The sequence below is a fragment of the Tetrao urogallus genome, assembly GCF_951394365.1.
Source record: "Tetrao urogallus genome assembly, chromosome: 4".
NCBI classification, from domain to species: domain Eukaryota; kingdom Metazoa; phylum Chordata; class Aves; order Galliformes; family Phasianidae; genus Tetrao; species Tetrao urogallus.
The window spans coordinates 24163082-24182517 of record NC_136817.1 but is presented as its reverse complement, the minus strand read 5'-3'; the positions used below and the strand labels follow the sequence as shown (position 1 = coordinate 24182517).

Genomic DNA, 19436 nt, shown 5'->3' with positions numbered 1-19436 from the left:
GATTGACGTACATGTAGTTACGATGTTTTGTTATAAAAGCTAGATGTTCCAAGATGGTCCTGTTGGCAGAATTTTCAATGAATATTCTGATTGTTCAGATATGTAATGTTAACTTCATTGGTCACACTAAATTTTACTAGTTCTAAAGCATCAGTGGCAGAATAGTCTATTACTTCAGTGACTCTTAACAAATAAATATTACATAATTATTTGCAAGACCAGGTATAGATCTTTCATTATTAATGGTTGCTTACTACTGGAAAAAAAAAAAAACACAAGCATTTCCAGTTCTGAAATGGATAGTTGATATATGAATACAAAGGTGCAGGAGAGTGACAGAAGAGCCTTAAGATGGGAAAACCTTGTTTCCATTGCACATAAGCAGAGATTGATAAGAAATAATGGAGAAGTTAGGATGCTATGTCACAATGCCATTTTTACAGAGATTTGCAGAGAAGTAATTTAAAATCTTTTCCATGAAGAGATGGCTTATTGTTTAGTTATTGTAATGACTGCTCTACCAGTACTGATGCTTCACAAATGCAAGATAAAGCAGAACAGCAGTTGGCTAAAGACCCACGGTAACAGAAAAATTCAGCTTAAATGGATTCTTAACTATTTTTTGAATTTAAGAGAAATGAGAATAGAATTTAAGTCATTCTTCCTTATTCACTTTTGTTCCTGTCAGTAGCAGAGATAAGAGCAGCAATAATGTATTTCAGTTACCAGTGATGACAGATAATGTCAAAAGCTGCCTTGACAGAAAAAGGTCACTTTTCCCCCTAACTGTTATAAAAAGTAGCAAGCATTTTTCACTTAAAAAACATTAAAAATACACATTTCAAATTTAGTTGATTTTTTCCTGTCTTTTTTTTTTTCCCCTCTTTTGTATATAATCCTTAAACTGGCCAGTCTGGTAGGGTAATTGTGAGAAAAATTGAAAGGAATAATCTATTACATACCAGAAATCATTCAAATTTTGCATTAAATGAGTTTTGAATGTAACAGTATTTCCTCTTAAATCAACAAATATTGTTTTATAATAGTTTATCACATCAATTTGTTTTACAATCACTCAATATGCATTGATTCTGAAATAGACACTGATGATTTTTTGTTTGTTTTCCCTCTTTTGCAGGTCCTCCAGTTAATGTCACATGCAACATATTTATAAACAGCTTTGGATCCATTGCAGAGACAACCATGGTGAGATATCCTATCTCAAAAAATGTTTAAAGTTCAAGTTAATAGAAGTTCTATCTTGATTTTTAAATATCTTTAATGCAGAACTAAGTGAAATAAATCCTCTTCTGAAAACAGAGCATTTAATTTAGCAATTGAATTTTTTTTTTGAATTTTTGAATTGTTAAATGAATATTTTAAATTTCACTCCATATAGTGCATATGAGGATATATACTTTATTTAAAAAGTTGTGTTTTTTTTTTTTTTTTTTTTTTTTTTTTTAATAGACACGGTGCAGAGAGAGTAGAGTCATAGAATGGCTTGAGCTGAAAGGAAAATAAAGGATTGTCTGGTTCCAACCGCCCTGTCATGAGTAGGGTTGCTTTCTACTACATCAGGCTGCCAGGGGCCCCATCCAGCCTGGCCTTGAACACCTCCAGGGATGGGCATCCACAGTTTCTCTGGACAATCTGTGCCAGTGCCTCACCAAATAGTTTCTTCCTTATCTCTAATCTAAATCTCATTTATTTATTTGGAAAACCTTTCCTCCTTGCCCTATCACTAGCATGCAGTGTAAAATGTCAGTCTACATCTCGTTTCTTAGATCCCTTTAAATACTGAAAGGCTGCAATGAGGTCTCCCCTCTTCTCCAGGCAGAGTAACACCAGATACCTGTGCCTTTTCTTTGTAAAAGCTACAGCACTTTTTTTTTTTTTTTTAAATATATTTACATGTAATATTACAAAAATATCTAAAGTTCAAGAATCAAATGACTGAGGCCAGGCTCTCTTCACTATTGTGCAGCAGCATGCTTGTGGACTACTTACATCCTTTAGTATATTGTTCATCTCATTTAACTACACACAACAGTTCTTTGAAATTGGAGACCAATTCACATTTAATCCTAAAAAAAAATTAAAAACCAAACCCAAAACTATAAGCTAAAAACGTTTCCTAATTTCAGCTGTCAGTTGGAACCTGTGCATTATACAAAATCATATTAATAACTTACATTAGGAAATAGTTACACATTTATAAAGGAATTGTATTTTTTTTCCAAGTTGCCTTGAAAGCAAACTGATTAAAATAGTTGAGAGATACTGCTGCACAACCCGATCCATTACAAACATTTCCAGTTAGTACATTATAGAAAATACCAAAGTTGTTCAGAACCAGAGACCTTCTCACTCTACTGGGAATGTGTGTGCCAAAAGTGGACAATTTAAGCACAACCTTGGTCTTAGGGGAAGTGTTGCATCATAATGCTGATATTCTGATCATAATATTCACTGACTGCTCAGTGCAGAACTTTTGCTTATGGTCAGCAGCTGTTGAACTCTTAGAGACTCAAATCGCACATTTTAGAACAAGTGCCTTTATGCAGATAGGACTTTTGATTGTATGTATTATTAGCTACTTCTCCGCTGAACTGAAAAGGAATATCTTCTGAAAAGATGTTAGCACCTTTGTCTTAAAATTACAGTTAAAAATATCTTGAATCATTTTAAACCTGAAGTACTGCTTTACTGAAAGAAAATAAATTCACCACAGTTTTACCAATTTTATCTATTCTCACTACTTTACCAATTGTTATTTACTATAATCCTTATAATTCAGACATCTTTGTAAATCTTACACATTCTCGATAAGTACTCCTTTTTCCAATTTAAAACAAAACAAAAGAGCTTAGAAGCAAAAGGTACAAAACAAGACCTGTCATGTGGTATCTGGAAGTTTCTCTGGAATGTAAAAGGAGCAGCTGAGTAATGGGATATGCATACAGTGCATTACCTTACAGAAGCCTGTATATTAGTTCCTATTCTTCACTGCCATTCTAGTTGATCTTGGTACTAACTTTCTGATTCTGTTTCTCTTATTGATGACCAAAATCTTTGAGCTCCCTCTGCTGCCTTGGTTACAAATAACACAATAAACAATTACAGCAAGAGAATGGGTTAAAAAACAGGAAAAAAAGAAAAAGAAAAAAGAAAATGGAAGGAAACAAAGAAGTTTGTCAGTGTGCAGGGGGATCTTACAGTGCACAGCAGGGCTCATATTTCTGTCAGAGGTTGTCTTGAACTCATCCACCTCCATCTACTCTTCTGCAGTGAGGTCTAATAGTTCAGGAGAGACAACTAGTCCAGAAAAAAAAAAAAGCAGCTTAATTTGACTTGCACTTTGTTAATGGTTGAAATTGGTACTTTTTACCTTTCCTTTTTTTCCACAGTTCTTTAAAGCACAGGCTATAGTTATTTCCTTTCTCTATCTCAGAAGCACATCAAGTGCTTTTTAGCACGAAAAATGGTATGTCACTTCTTACTAGGAAGCTGTGATTCAAATTAAATCTAAGTAATTTTAATTCATCATATGAGGAGCTTAATTTATGTTAGGAATTCTCTGAGGCAATGAAAAATAAATATAATTTTAAATTCTCTTTAAACAAACTTTCATATGATATATCTTGAATCATAGAATCATCTAAGTTGAAAAAGACTTTCAAGATCACCAAGTCCACTCATCACCCAAGTCCTGTCATGTCTTTTAGTATAACATCCAAATGTCTCTTAAATACCTCCACCACTTCCCTGGGAAGTCCATTCCAGTGTTTTCTGTCCTCTCCATGAAAACTGGTTTTCTTATATCTAAATGTAAACTGCCCATGATGAAACTTGAGGCCATTCCTTCACATCCTATCATCACCTAAGAAAAGAGACTGATAACTTTCTCACTGTAACCTTCTTTCAGGTAGTTAAGGAGAATGATGAGGTCTCCTCTCAACCTCCTCCAGGGAAAATAATCCCAGTTCCCTCAGCCACTCCTCATAACACTTGCATTCTAGTCCCTTCACCAGCTTTGTTGATCTTTCCGTACGTGCTTGAACAACTCAGTAATCTTATAGTGAACTGAACACAGTATTTGATGTGCAGTCTCACCAGTGCTACAAGGGTCCAGCCTTAACGATCTGTGTTACTGAGCTGAATAGTAGTACCAGAGCTGATTATGTCTCAGTGATATTGACAGAATGGCCAGTGTTGGAAGGGACCTCAAGAATCATGAATCTCCAACCCCCCTGCCACATGCAGGGCCACCAACATCCCCATTTAATACTAGACCAGGTTGCTCATGACCCCATCCAATCCAGCCTTTAACACCTCCAGAGTTGGGGCATCAACAACCTCTCTGGGCATTCACATTCATTCTCTTGCCAAATAAACTCTTACTGATCTGCATTTACTGATGCAAGTGACTAGGTCCAATCCTTCACTTCTTACTTAATGTTACTTTTTTTTTTTTTTTTTTTTTTTACTTATAGATTTAGAAATCTAAGCAACACCAGGATGTTAACAAAACATGGAAGACGAGAATTTTTTTTAAACATAATTGCACAATATTATCAGAAGTTTTTTATTTAAGATAAAAGGAAAGTATCTGCACACACAACTTCAAAAAGCTGAGAAACCTATCAGATTGCTTGTCCATGTAGAGTTAAATATTGATTGGCAACATGGAAACTAAGTCCTGCAGAAATTTATTTATTGTTGCACTGTAATTTAAGTTTCAACTTTTATCACAACATACTTAGAGTGGCTTACAGTTTCTCTACATAGCTTGAGTTATGTTTCACTTTGCAGTGCATATGCTAATGCTTATGCTTAGAAATTCTGTTGTTTCTAAGAGCAGTGTTAATACATATTGCTGGCAGCTATCACTAAAGCAGTGGTTATAGAACACTTGCTTAAGCTGTGGGGCCAACTAAACAAAACTACTGCTTTCATTCCAGTAAAATTTATTTTATTCCTCAAAATTTATAAGTGTTAAAAGTCATTAATACTCAATCTTGATACAGTAGTACAGCTATATTTACTATGTATTATTATGCTTAGATTAATGCATATTGATTGAAAAGGACACTTGCTGAGAAAAGTAATAGCAAATGACATCAATGCAGATAATTAACAAGTTAAAAAGCATGTTTGTTATTTTTTCCTGCCACATGCCACATTCTGCCAAAGGATATTTCTTGACTCAGCCTGAAAAGATGTGTTATCCCGAATGTTGTTAAGAAGCAGGTGGCATATATTCCTGTGCTCTCAGATATAACAAGATTATCTTGGATTTACAAATAAAATGTACCTTCAACTTACATTAACCCATTTTTAAGCTCTTTCAATTATTCTTCTAATTTTATTGGTTTCATCTTCAAGTAAGCATTTCTCTTTATGTTCTATTTTACCTGTTTTAGGTTGTCTTTAAATAGAGTATTTGAAAGGAGTGTTCACTTGGGTGTGTTGCAAAGTTCAAGGCAGATGAGTTCCACCAACTAATTTTTTTCTTAAATGAATCATTTAGCTTATTACCTAAAATATGATGAAATGTTTTCTTTTCTTTGGTGAAAATACGCTGTAAATTTCTGTATAACGGAAATAGCAGTGTGTTAATACTAAAGTGAATGGCAGAAAGATCTACTTTGCACAATTCTTATTTTATCATAGAATCACAGAATTCTTAGATTTGGAAGGGAACTTTAAAGGTCATCTAGTTCAGCTCCCTCGCAATGACAAGGGGACATGCACAACTCAATCATCTTGTCCAGGGCCTGATCCAATAAGTGAACAAAAAAGCTACCTTATAGTTTCATAATTTACAACAGCATCAATACCAAAAACCTATTTTCCCTCATATTTGATAGTTAACTCCCCTCTGTCAAGTCTGCTGGTTGTAGACTTGATTCTGCCAAATTAAGAGATTGTTCACATATGGGTTGAAGGCAAGTTATTTGACATCCTTTGTCTTATGGTCACTGTGCCTCTGTAACCTATGTTCATGGGGTCAGGAGAACATGGCATCTTTTAAGTTCTGCTGGATTCGCAACTATCTAAACAGACAGTATCGTATAACCATTCCTGGCTGCAGCATGTTTTCCATAACGTATGGAAAGTTTACAAAATGTAACAAAAATGCGCCTGAAAAGAGAATGGAATTTACTGTTTATCCCCCAGGTTTCTTGACTACTACATATTTTAAAGTCCAGTAAAAATAAGAATATGGCATATTTTGCAACACTAGATGTTTTTCCTAACTCTTGGCTTAAGACAAAAGATTATGTTTAGGCTTACCTATTTGATTAAGATATCAAAGTTGCATGAAAAATAGTATGCAATGGTATGGACCAGTATATCAAGAACAAGACCAGTTGGAACACTGCATAGAAACACGAGGCTGAAGTATCTTATTCACTGAGAGAAATTGTAACATAAAGTAGATGATGCAGCAGTAGAATGGGTTGGATAAGGGACCTGTACAGCTGATACCGCGCACACTGGTTGTCAGGTATCAGCAGCTGAATTACTAAATCTGGAAAAATTCAGTTCCTTTCTATCATCAGAAATCATCCTTACTCAAACATTTGGAGATGAGGAGAAATAGTTTCACCATGTTCATCTCCTGTCCTCTGGAAAGGTTATGAGTATGACTTTATTATTTGATCACTTTCCCTAACCTTTTCTTGCTGTGTTATGAAATAACCATGCTCTCATATTCTTTGTAAGCAACTATAACTGAGGTTTTTCCTCAGAAAATGACTCCAGCTTTCTTCAGCTCATCTTATGATTCTGAAAAAGAAAACGTCTATTTTCACTCTTTGCTTCCTTTTAAGACTGATGAATGATTCAGTATGAAAATATGAAGACAACTGGGTTGGACCATTCCAGGATTAAATTCCAGAAATTTGTACAGCAAATGGGCTTTGCATCAATGAAAACAACCTTGACTGTTACTTATTTGGTTTAAATGTAACAGTAAAAACAGCTGATTAAATTGATTTTTAAAAAGGGTCAGAAGCTTTCCTTTTGCTAGAATGGATGCCTTTGCAGAAGCTTATGGCAGGCTTCTTTCCCTAGTCCCTCAAAACAGTGGCTTTTAATCTGTTTCCAAATGCAACACTCCATGGAATTATTAGGCAGTAGTAGTGCTTAACCATTGGATAGTAGAGTATGAAATAGCTATCTGAAAGAAAGTTTTAGTTACAGGGATGATATCAATGTATTTTGTGTTTTTGAAAGGCAGTATATTTGATATGGATGTAAAGAAGAGCAGAAATATAAACTATGAATAGAGGTAAAATCTGAGTAGATAATTTTGCCTTAACAAAGATCAGCATTCAGTTAATTTTTCTTGTTTGTCACCATAAACCAGCAACAAGCAAACTGAAGACCAGGTGCCAGGTTTATTTTAGACAGTATCCTGAGGCCAAATTCTGCTGAATACTCTGGCAATAAATTGCAATTATACCTTCTAATGGAGAGCATCTCTTTTAGAAAATACTGGGAAAACTACAAGGCCTGTTTTGAGGTCTCAAAACTTGCCCTAAATAATCCAATTCATGAGGAAGTGGATTATGATTTTTTCATTATTGCATGAAGTCAGCATCTCTAGACTGACTGTGAAGTTACAGTCTAGAGTAAATGATACTGCAATGATAAAATACTGCTTGAAAATACTCTGAATATTTTTGATAGCTTTAGGTGATTCAACTTAGTTGCAGTGTGCATCTTATACTAATGAATGCAATGGAACAAGTGAAAACAATTATATTCTTTGCATGAACATTTCATAGATGTGAAGAGATCTTAAGTTCAAACAAGTATTTGCACTGACAGCAGCAATATAATTGGCACAAGGAGAATAAAAGCATACTTCTTTTTGCTGAAAGATGCCTTAAAAAGATAATTTAGGAGTGTAATGTACCACGTGGTTTCCACAATGGAAAATTGAGATTTTTCATTAAAAGCAACCAGTAGTTTACAGTTTACAGTCCTAGCTGTCATATATAACCAGGAAAATACTAATACTCCACTACCTCCAGCTAGTGCTTAAGGCTGAACTCAGCATTCACAAAAATCCATCTCTCTTTTCATCTGCTGCTGGATTCATACAGTATCTGCTACTTTGACTTCCTTGGCCTGGAAGAAATATCTATCCATACCAACTTCATGCCCCAAATCTGTAAGTGTGTTAGAACAATTCAGCCAGAGTTGGTTTCACTCACTCCAGGAATAGGCAGCAGTGCTAGCCTTGCATTTGCATACCAAGTCATGTTTTTCTTAAGTTCTTAATTATGAGGGAAACTAGCTTCAAACATTTTTTTTTTTACCTTATTTGCAGAGAAAACTGAATCCGGATCTACAGCAGCCCTAGTACCCTAAGCATAAGAAAATTCAGCCTCTACATATCACTCACGCAAACCGCTTTGGTTTTTTACTAAAAATATATATATTTACCAAGATAGGTGTCACAATCAGATCCTCCATGAATACTGCAGAGAATAGTGTTGCTCGTTCTCTCTGATCCATTATAACAAACATTCTTGCAGATTTGGCAAATCACTTGTATTATACAGAAAACTGAACAGCTTAAATGAAATAGATCACAATTTCTTTTTCCCACAACCACACACTGCAATTATCAGTAAGAAAAGGACTGGAGAGGCCCTTTTGTATCATCAGTGCAGGCTGATTTAACTTTATAATCCCACTCATCAGTTGTTCAGGTGTTGCCTCAGGGTTCCGTCGTATGACAGCCCTCAGAGAGGGTTCCTTATGCTCATGTAAACTTTATTAAACCTTTAGCTTATTTCTCTGTATTCTGTGTTTGCCTGCACCTATCTGATCTTGCTCTAGAAATGTTGCAGAAAAGCTCAAACCTCCTATTATCTCTTATCTCTTGTTTCATTTGATGCTCCTTTCTCTTCCTTTCTTTTCACTGCAATGAAAAGCCCGACTTCAGCAGCACTGTGCTGTGCACTGTGAAAAATCTATGACGTTACTCTATCCCTTCCAACATTTCCTTCATTATTTTCATATTTTTACATTATATATCTAAATTGTTTGAATAGCAGCTGTTAGGTTAGCTACTGCTAGAATACCGTACCCTGTAAATAAGAACTCCAACATTAATCAGATAAAGCTATGAAGATAACCACTTTCCAAGCTGATATCTACTCAGTCAACACTGTGAAAAATAAGACTGAGGCATCACTACAAAGATCTGCTCACACTCTATGAGGCAGGCTGTTTATAAAGTTACTACTTTTTTTTTGCAATAGTAAATGAAGATCAGGGCTACAGCTACAGTTATGATTGTGTAACTCTGACATCTTCTTAATACATAAGGGGTACAGATACTAACGTAAAAGGAAAAAAAGATAGCAAGAGAAGCCAAAATAAACCATTTTGCAAATATCTTCACTGAACTACCTCAAGATGTGTATTAACGCAATTAATCTCACCATAATACATGTAGATTTTGCCATTACCTTCCATTAAATCTAACAGAAGATAAATCTATAAACTTCTATTGCTATACTTACATGCATAATTTATAAAATATAAAAACACAATAAATTTACATAAAATTTGTATTACTTTTTTTTTTTTTTTTTTTTTTTTTTTTTTTTTTTACAGAACCAAGAGATAAGAGACTTGAGAGCAACTGTAAAAAGTACCTGAATTAAGGAAATAAAGGAATTACAATTTGTTATTTTCTTCCTAATTTCTGTTCTTGAGTCCTGTACGAGTGTGCTGGGAAGTATCTTATCTGCAATATGCTTTTACATGAAACATTATTTTTTTTTAATTCTTCACACGAATAATTTTGACTTGGTATCTCTAAAAAAGTCAGTTCTGCTCTCATATCTTCATCCTATTTTTAATACTCGGTACATCACGCACTATAGGTGTGAGCTTTTGATTACAATAGCTAAAGTAATCGCCCAACATGGAAAAGCTGCATACCCTGATTATTCGTATACATCATACACACACTACAAAGATATATCCTAAAAGTTTATTATGAAAAAAATTTAATTATTTTATGATACTTTAAAATTAAACAGTAAAATGATACAATGTATTAAAAGAACTTAAAAGAAAAAGGTCTATGCCTTTTTTTTCTAAGCAGAATACACAACACTGTCACATGCCATCATGAACTGCTAGCAGAACAAAAGACTATAACAACATGATTCAGGCTTTGATTTTCTTTAAATGTCAGTGTAATCAAATCAAGAAGCGAGCAGATATACTTTTTATATTGACATGACCCTGCCTATGTTAGCAGCTAGATATTTTCTTTTTTTTTTTTTTAATCCTCTTGGATACCATTGCCAATTTATGCAGCAGTAAAACTCACCCCTTCGGCTTCTTTGGTTTAAATATTTAAACCAAACCAACCATAAAAACATAGAAAATGAATTAAAAACAGAATGCAAATATACACAAGCCCTATGGAACAATAGGAGGTTTTAAAATAATAATAATAATAATAATAAAAAAGGAAAATTGTCTCACCCCTTCCAACAACCAGCAATAACTTGAGAAGAATACAATTTCTATCTAAAGAGAGGCTAACCTTTAAATGAGGGCTCACTCTGCTGTATTGCTTGCACCTGAGCTCTCTGGGTTAGCCACTCCTTCTCACTTCGTGCTCAACCATTGGTTCAGACTGTGACCTGGCAATTCCATTGCGCTCTACTCCTTCACAGAATGAACCAATGATTGAGCAGGTAAGCTCCTGCTGTTTTGGTAACCCCCAGCCAAATCCTTCTTAAGTTACATGCACATCTAGTTTGGAAGGGTTGTATCAAATGGGCCTGTTTAATGCTTATTTTTACCTGTTGAAAGGCTTCTTGTTCTGTTCTACCCCAATCACATACTTTGCCTTTTATTTTTTAGCTGATACAGAGGTTTTAACAGTTGCACTATGTGGAGTATAAAGGATCGCCAGTATCTTAATATACCCCAAAACTCCTGCAACTGCTTCAGTGTCATGGTAACTGAGAACACTTGGACAATATCTATGATCACATCTGGTGAGACCTTAGTCTTACTTAACCAGACAGCACTGAGGAATTCAACTAACATCCCTGGTCCTCGTATTTTCTGTGGGTTTATAGCTCAATATTTCTCCTTTAAATTAGCAGTTAGCGAAGTTACTACCTTCCCTAATGCCTCTATTGAGTCAGACATCAAATTGTTGATGTAGTGGTACATTTATATGGTAGATGGTTTCTTTCAATTTGCCAAGTCACGAGCCACCAGATTATGACAAAAGGCAGGCAAATGCACATATTCCTGAGGTAGGACTTGAGAAGTCCACTGCCTTGCCCTTCCATGAAAATGCAAACTGGATTCTGAATGGAGTTTGTGCCTTTTCAGATTTTGCTTATTTCCCTGAAGTGTATATAGTGAATTTTTTTGAGACAGCCAAATTAATTTCCCAAAGACCCTAGGATATCTAGGCTGATAGACATATAGAATTACTGCAGATGTGCCTCTTTCTGAACCAGCAGATGAAAGGGAAAATATCTTAGGGCTTTCCAAATTCCATGTCTCTGTGTGCACAAACAAAATTGTATCTATTCTCCACAACCGTAATACAGTTCAACCTTAAATTAACTTTTAAGTGTTACTATAATGTTAGTGTAGAATCTATAAAACATCATGAATTTCTGTACAGACTTCTTGGCACACTTCATGCTTACTAACAAATTTAAAGATGGCACATATCAAATAAAAGTTTATTTTTAATTAGTGTTAGATCCCTTCATGCAGCTAATTTTAATCCTAGTTAACATTCTGGAGTTAGCAGACACTGCTTTGGGATATAAGCTACTTCAGTGTTGGTTCTTTTTATTTTACCCTATGTACCCTACTCTAGACAATATCATGTTTAGCTCCCAACAGATGGATTACTGAGAAGAAAGTCAGTATGGAATTCCTCTTTGATCCTTTGTATTTCCTTGAGGAGATTAAACAGAGGTTGATTTCAAATATGCATTTTCAGTGAAGATTTCTACTGTTATTCAGTCAGTCACTGAAACCACTGATATTCTAAGTGCTAATGTATAAAATACACTGATAAGAACATGGAAGATGTAGCACTGAAAGGTAATCTGGACAAGCGAATCATCTCATTTAGCAAATATACCTTCTGGTGTTATAACAAAAGCATCTTCAGGGACACATAATTTCTCTGGAGAAGGAAGAAAATGATTTTGTTAACTGAAAACATGGCAGTTTTAGAGTATGATGTTTGTTCATGTAATTGTCATATCCATTTCCATCTAATCCCTAGTACAGCTCTTTTAAAGTGCAAACATTTTAAAAGCCCCTCAGCTGAAGCTTAACAACTCAATTATATTGAACAAGACACAAATGCGATTTTAGTGTAATATGTTAGGAGTTGCGAACACACAACTTCCATTAAGAATTTAAGAATTATATTCAGCCTGCAATTAATATATATTCTACAACACACAGTAAGAGCTGTGACAAAGGTTAACATATAATATGTCAATACTGCATTTAATTTGTAGAGTAAACAACCCAGGTGTTTTGATTTTTGATATTACAATTATTTGTGACACAGAAACTTAAATCTGGACATTACTACTCATAATAAATCAGAAATAATAACAGTAACAAAATTAATAATAATAAAAATAAAATTAACTAAACCGATGCATTTGCCCAAAACCTATGGAAAACAGGTAGATTTTGCAGAACACTGTTGAATTCAATGAATATTGACTGTTTTACAATACAGACAAGAAAGTCAGAATCTAAAAATCAAAGATTCCTCAGAGAAACTACTGTATATACTTTTATTTTTTATCTATGGGTTGAATTACAAAGACTCAAAGCTCTGTACTAATGAGCATCCTCTAAATTACCCATGCTTTTAGTAAGGAGAAGACTGAACAAGAGTAGTGACAGGACTGTTCACCCGCTCCAAACCATTAGTAGTGATGGTGAAAGTGATTCCAATCCAACAGGTAAGCAAGCAAGCTACATTTATTTGTTCCAGGAAGAACATTAATAGTATCCTTATTACTTCAGAATCCACGGATGTGAAAGCAGACAACAAACTTAGAAAGAATATTTGGTGCATGAGTAGTGCACTGAACTCTGAATTTCAATTTTGAAAAGGAATCTAAGAGTTCTGATACTATAAGCAGCAATTTCAAAGTCCTAGTTTCATCTAGTTCTTCAACAAGTGAGTTCTAGTTCTATTGACTTCAATACGAATATTGCGGGCCAGGTACTGGAGTCAAATTCTGCAAAGAATTAGATAAAATTTAAAATATTTACTAAATTATTAATGGGATACCTGGACACTTGGCAGTTTTGATAGTAAAGAAAAGAAAAAAAAATAACTCAGAAAAATTGAAACATTAAATAGCTTAAAATGTGGTTTTATACACCTATGGATGGAGAAAGAGAGAGATCGTGATCCAAAATCCATCAATAATCTTTTCTGAATAGCTCTGAATAGCTAAAGCTTCCTGAGAAGCCTTCACCCAAATCCTCAAACCATCTGGCCTGTCCTATTTAATGGAGAGGGTAGGGGCACCCACCATTTTCAAATTACTGTAGGATTACAGCTTTTATCCAAGAACAGACTGGTGTTACTGCTCATCCTCAGTCTGTGAGGGCTCAGATCTAAAGAGGTGAATTGTCAACAAAGTGCTTAGCCACATAACTCGAGGCAGGACCAGACAGGAAAGCTCTCCATCTCTGCATAAGGAACTGCATACTTGACCTCATACAGCAAATCGTAAAGGCAAAGGCCTAAGAGTCACAGCCTTGGCAAGGAAAACTGTAGGAAAGTGTCTTCCTCCTAAGGAATATGAAGACTCTTCTTAACGAGGGAAGAATCCTCCAGTGCTGGAAAATTCAGAGTTCTTACTAAGAGAGAGAGGAAAAAATATGCCAGTTTCTCCCAGACTCAGGTTTCTGTATGCCAGGAGCAGGAAAATTATCCTTAGTTTTATTCATTCCCCAAATCCATTCTGGAAATAACATTTCCATCATAGAATTATTATAAGACTGATAGTCAAAAAGATTCAGTGAGTCAGACAAACTATCATATGCAACAGTGTATCTACACTGCTTCTTGTAATGAATGCCCTGTAGCTATTCAGTACAGAAAAGCATGTTCTTAGGGATGTTTGACATTAGTCAGATCTTGTTACTCTGACACAGATTTGACGTGTCAATTAAAGTTAAGTACTCAGCGATCATGGTTAATTTCTCTTTAGCTGCTATTGTAAATCTCTGACAGATTAATGGGTTGCACTTAGTGCTGGAGCATGGAGTCTACTGCAGTTTTTTATCACTCATTAGTTGAACTGTCCTACATCCATAGATTGCTACTAGCCTTGCTGCAATTCAGACCTGTAATACTGGAAAGACCTATTAAAAGTAGGGAGGAGTCCCATTTTTTTTCAATAATAAATCATACCAGTGAAAAGATCACTGATGTTTATTAGCAGAATAAGTTGAATTATGAGCCATTTCCGTCTATTCTAAATTTGTTGTCATAAATATTTTTGTCCCTAATTTAAACTGATTTCCCCCTCTAGTATATCTCCTTCTCAACATATTTTGGAGGGCAAGTGAGTCTTCTGTTCAGCTTTGCATTACCACTTTAGAGAAATCAAGTTTTCTTTTTTCCCCTCACAGTACTGGCTATCCATTCTGGTCCTATAGCATTCTTTTGTGAATGTTCTACTTATTCTATTCTTTCAACATGCATGGTTACAGATGAGGCCTTACCAGAAATAATCTCAGCAATCATGGAATTTCAGCTACTAAGAAGGAGAAAAGACAAGGGAATTCTTCAGGTTCTTTAATACAACTGATATTTACATTTCTTAGATGTCAATGCAAAGGTTCTTCTCTTTTGATTTTGCAATGATATTGGTTACCTGCAAGAAAAATGACCTACTGATATGAGGGGCTTACTTAAATTTAAATACTTGAATTTCTGTACCTGAGAAATATCATCAAAGACATATTGAAATCATTAGCTAAATAAGCTTTTGGGCCAGTCTGAAGTTTTCAGATATGCAAAGGAGAATTAAGGAAACTCAATCAATTTAGTCAAAGTAATTTGGCTACCTAAAGCTTAGCCACAGTGTTTATGGCCAGAGCATATTTTGGGGAAGCTCATATGAGAAAGTGAAAAATAAAAAAATAAAAAAAAAGGGAAACAGGTTTTTACTCTCCTCTCATGGTAACAAGGTCAGTATTGTAGTGGAGTGTGCAGCATTCCTCTGGTTCCAAAACTAAACATTTTCCATTTTATATGCCAGTGGTGGACTTAGTCCGGTATTTCTTTTTTCACCATAATATTACATCAAAATTAGAATAACAAATGGAAAATATGCTGAAAGCTGGTAATTAACCTGTTGCAAACGCACACAACTGTTTGAAGTCTCATTCCCCATACGGTGATCCACAAGTTCAGTAAAACCATTACCTCACTATGCTTACAAAATTAAGCTTACTATGAGATGCTTCAAAACATTGAAAACATTCAAAACATTGTATATATTTTCAAACAAATATTTGCTTGGGTCTTATTTTCCCTGATATTGATTCCAATCTCTTGTAACATATTTTTTAATAATTTATCTCATTGCCTGCTTCACCATGCCTTTGCCAGTTCCCTCTTGATCTGCCCTCTCACTGCAGTTCACACTGCTACAGTTTGTCCCTGACTTCAGCTTTAATGGGAACAGCTCTATTTAATTCTGTGATAAATTCTTCGGTACTAAGGATCAAATTCAGCATCTATTGTAATAAAGTAAATTCTAATCCACTCCATCACGTGCAAAAAGCTCTTCCAGCGTTATGTAAAACTGAGCTGTTAGCAACAGATGTAGAAACCTAGGAAGGCAGAAATATAACCATTGTAACCTATTGCCCTATGCACACATATAACTTCGAAAGATGGGGCCTGATTTTCAAGCACTTGCAATACATGTAGTTAATTAATTTATAAAAACATCTTCCAATGAGTCTTTACATTTTATATTTCATCCTTTAGCAAATACATCAGTTTTGTATGTGATTTTTATGATTTCACAAGAAGCTTATGTATTTTTCAAGGCAGAACTTTCACCGACAAGAACTGAAATTCATAATGAGTCGAAATTTAAATATTCTTCAAAAGAATGGCATTTCTCATAAGGGCATTGTATTTACTCTTAGCAACTTTCTTGGAAAGTACAGATTTTCATGTTAAATTCCGTAGTGACCTAGAACAAATAAAGCAAGTATCAATTGACTTCATTATGCAAAAGACAAATTTAGATTTTACACAACGTGAAAATGCACTGATTTGGTCCAAATGACAGCATTCAAAAATTACAAGAGCAGGTAATCTGAATTACTCAGATAAAGCGCATATTTTGGAAATTTTTTTTATATATCTGTCTCTGGAATCTAGAAGTATCCCACATTCCATGTACTAGGGAAATGTAACTCTACGTGTATCAGTATAAAGAAGAAGAAATCAAAATATTCTGCAAATATTTTAGATTTCACTGTGTGCTGGAAATTGCTAATCAAACAGTTGTACTGGAGCCAATAACAGTCTTGGTCTCAGCATAAATAGCAAAGAGCAGCTACTTGATGTCCATGTGTAAATTTTATTGTGCCTGTGAAGCAGATGACCAATATCCTAACATATAAGAAAGTTCATTCTGTGAATGTGAGTTTTGACAGACAGTGGAGCAAGCACAGACCCAGAAATCAGCCTCATTCTGCACAACCAGAGCACAGCAGCTGTTTGATAATGGCAGCCTTGAGGTCATAAGGAAATCACACAGCTTAAATGATGGCTTCTCTCCCCCCACAAAAGAACCTTCTCAGAACAGAATAATTTGAGTTAGGAGTTACCCCTCTGTACAAGTAGCACACAGATGTAGTAATCCTCTTGCAGGAAAGCAAATCAATTTGGGCAGTTTAATTCTGTTCACTGTGTTGGCATCAAGCAACCCTACTTGTTTAAAGCAAGTTACTACTGTGTTCACAAGGTATAATTACAAGTTAAATCAATGAATGCTTTTTTTCATGCAATAGTATTCAAGTGTATATCCTTTTAATAGATTAAGGTTTTTTTGTTTGGTTGGTGTTTTGTTTTTGTTTTTTTTTTTTTTTTTGTAATGAGAAGCAATTTAAGACAGACTTTTCAGGGAAAAAGGAAAGAAAAATTGCTTTGGTACAACTTTAACTGGATTTTTTTCACCTTAATGTCTGGAAACAATTTAAAACAATTTACTTTGACTCAGTTTAGGCAAATTGACAGACAATGTTACATAACATGGAATAGATTCCTCCATTTATCTTTCTCTATTTTCCTTTTCTTGCTATATGTTCATTTATTCTGTTTTACACCTAATAAGTAGCCCCTAGTTGTATAAGAAATCCATTCATTCCACTGTTTCTATCACAACTGCTGAAATGCACCACCCAGCACCTCACTATTCTCACATTCACTGTTTGGTCTCCATAAACATTCAGCAAGCAGTGAATGTCTGTGGTGCCATTTTTTCTACATGGAGGAATTCAGTGACACACCTTTGCTTCATGCGCACTTCCATTCAGTCGCCATTCTGTCAGAGAGCTGCTCTGCTGCCATCTGTCACACAGCAACAACATGTCATGGAATACTGGTGGGAAGGTTCAATCCCTAGTGCCACCATCTAACAACAATCTGCCTCTGATGTGATGGGCCAACTTGAAGAAATAGGAAGTATAGCTTTTGGAGTAGCCTTTGTAAACTCTCTACCACATCTGAACAGAAGAGAAACAAATACATCCTCCTCAGACAAAGAAACATACTACTCTCACGGAATTGTTCAGAAGGGAGCTGAGGCACAGAAACACTTAAGTGGTATGTCTAAAATATGTAAGGATTAGAGCGAGAAGATATGAACTGAGGTTCTCTTACAGCAGAATAGACTGACTCACTGTCTAGGAGAGGGAAGTTGAGCAGGAAAAGATTATGCCATTAAACTTTCTGCATGCTTCTGTCATTTCCATTTCAAGAAAACGCTGTGGAAGGCTTAAAGTTATGTGGAATGATATAGACTACATAGAAGTCAGATTTCCTTATCTTCGGATTTTTTCAATTATCTTGAAATTATGCTTATCCACTGTGCCCTCACTAATACAAATAGGTATCACTCTGACAATCAGCTAAGTAATTCTTTTGTCATCCACAGATGGACAGGGGATTACATGGCTAAGAAATGAAATAAAAGCTAAATCCCTATGCTTGATAAAATTTGCTTGTTTTCTCTTTCATTCAGGATTACCGAGTGAACATCTTTCTCCGTCAGAATTGGAATGATCCTCGTCTTGCATACAGTGAATATCCAGATGACTCTTTAGACTTAGATCCATCCATGCTGGATTCAATTTGGAAACCAGATTTGTTCTTTGCTAATGAAAAAGGTGCCAACTTTCATGAAGTTACAACAGATAATAAGTTGTTAAGAATTTTCAAAAATGGAAATGTACTTTATTCCATCAGGTGAGTCTCTAATCACATGATTTTTTTTCATAGAGAAGTTCATAAGTATATCTAAGAATTGTTAACAGCTATTTTCAGTTTCTAGTCATGCAGTTCAATTACTAAAGTAAACATGAACTCTGAATATTGAATTTCATCACAATTACTGTTCATTTTTAATACAAAAATAGAAAGAGATCTCTAATTTGAAGTAGTTTTAGTAAAAATAATAAGAAAAGCATCATTCCCAATTTAAATCACAGATACTGAGCCTAGAAGAACTCAGACTCTTGCTCATGGTATATATATGCTTGGAATATTACAGTCTGAACAGATCTATGTATGAGCTTTACATACTGTAGCCTCCAATGTCATAACAATCCAATGTAATTTCTCTTTCACTGTTTTTGGATATTGCAGTCACAGTCCAACACGTAAACACGAGCCACTTGAAGCGTGAGGTTTTAAGAATAGCTCACTTACTGCAGGAGGTGGGGAGAAAAGTGGAAAGTAAATTTTTGAAAAGTTCTAAAAAGCTGTAAGCAGCAATCACATCTAAGCATTGACAAGATGCAATTGTTCTAGTTCTTTTCTCCCCACTTTTATTAATACAGACATCATTAGACTATAACAGCAGTAAAATCATTCTTACAGTTACCTTCAAAAATGTAATCAAATGGGAAATTAATTTTATATAAGTATACTAATGTTATAGTCATGGTATAGATTTGGCCTACTTGAAAAAAAATATTCATTTTGAAAAATATAACATCTCTTTTCCACTTAGCATTTGGTTTTACATCATACTGCGTCAAAGGGTAATTGAAACATTTTGAAGAGACATCAGGACTCTAAAGAATACTCTGTATACCAGGACAAAAAAAAAATT

General features: G+C 34.8%; 1 protein-coding gene across 1 annotated transcript in view; it reads left to right on the top strand.

Moving 5' to 3' along the window:
* Nucleotides 1-19436, top strand: part of GLRA3 (glycine receptor alpha 3) — a gene marked incomplete at both ends in the record, with an annotated part of 68177 nt that overhangs the window by 22804 nt on the left and 25937 nt on the right. Inside the window, 2 exons of the mRNA XM_079534803.1 lie at nt 1139-1206; nt 18345-18568. Coding sequence (XP_079390929.1) covers nt 1139-1206; nt 18345-18568 — 292 coding nt within the window. The remainder of the gene's footprint in view (nt 1-1138; nt 1207-18344; nt 18569-19436) is intronic.